The 358-nt window shown below is 34.6% G+C and overlaps 1 protein-coding gene across 1 annotated transcript in view; it reads right to left on the bottom strand.

Moving 5' to 3' along the window:
* The window catches only part of LOC136795293 (zinc finger X-chromosomal protein-like), a 2,489-nt gene extending 2,157 nt beyond the window's left edge, over window positions 1-332 (bottom strand). The window contains exon 1 of the mRNA XM_067045405.1: window positions 9-332. Within this exon, the coding sequence (XP_066901506.1) occupies window positions 9-332 (324 nt within the window). The remainder of the gene's footprint in view (window positions 1-8) is intronic.
* Between the last annotated feature and the right edge of the window lie 26 nt (window positions 333-358).

Raw genomic sequence — 358 nt, 5'->3', positions numbered from 1 at the left:
TTACTAACTTGAACAGATTTATGTTCACAATGAGGACATTGATGAGGCTTCTCTTCAGTATGGCGGGCCATTATATGTTGTTTTAAAACACCTTTTTGTACAGATTTATATCCACAATGAGGACATTGATGAGGCTTCTTATCAGTATGTCGGGTCATTATATGTCGTTTTAAATGGCTAAGATGAACTGATTTATGTTTACAATGAGGACATTGATTAGGCTTGTCATCAGTATGTCGGGCCATTATGTGTTTTTTTAAATTACTAAGTTCAGCTGTTTTATGTTCACAATGAGGACATTGATGAGGCTTCTCTTCAGTATGTCGGGCCATTATGTGTTGTTTTAAATTACTAATTT

This window comes from Halyomorpha halys, unplaced genomic scaffold, assembly GCF_000696795.3.
Source record: "Halyomorpha halys isolate HHAL.00 unplaced genomic scaffold, Hhal_1.1 Scaffold1647.1, whole genome shotgun sequence".
Classification (NCBI taxonomy): Eukaryota; Metazoa; Arthropoda; class Insecta; order Hemiptera; family Pentatomidae; genus Halyomorpha; species Halyomorpha halys.
Note: the sequence above shows the minus strand (reverse complement) of the source record. Positions and strands in the feature narration are given on the sequence as shown.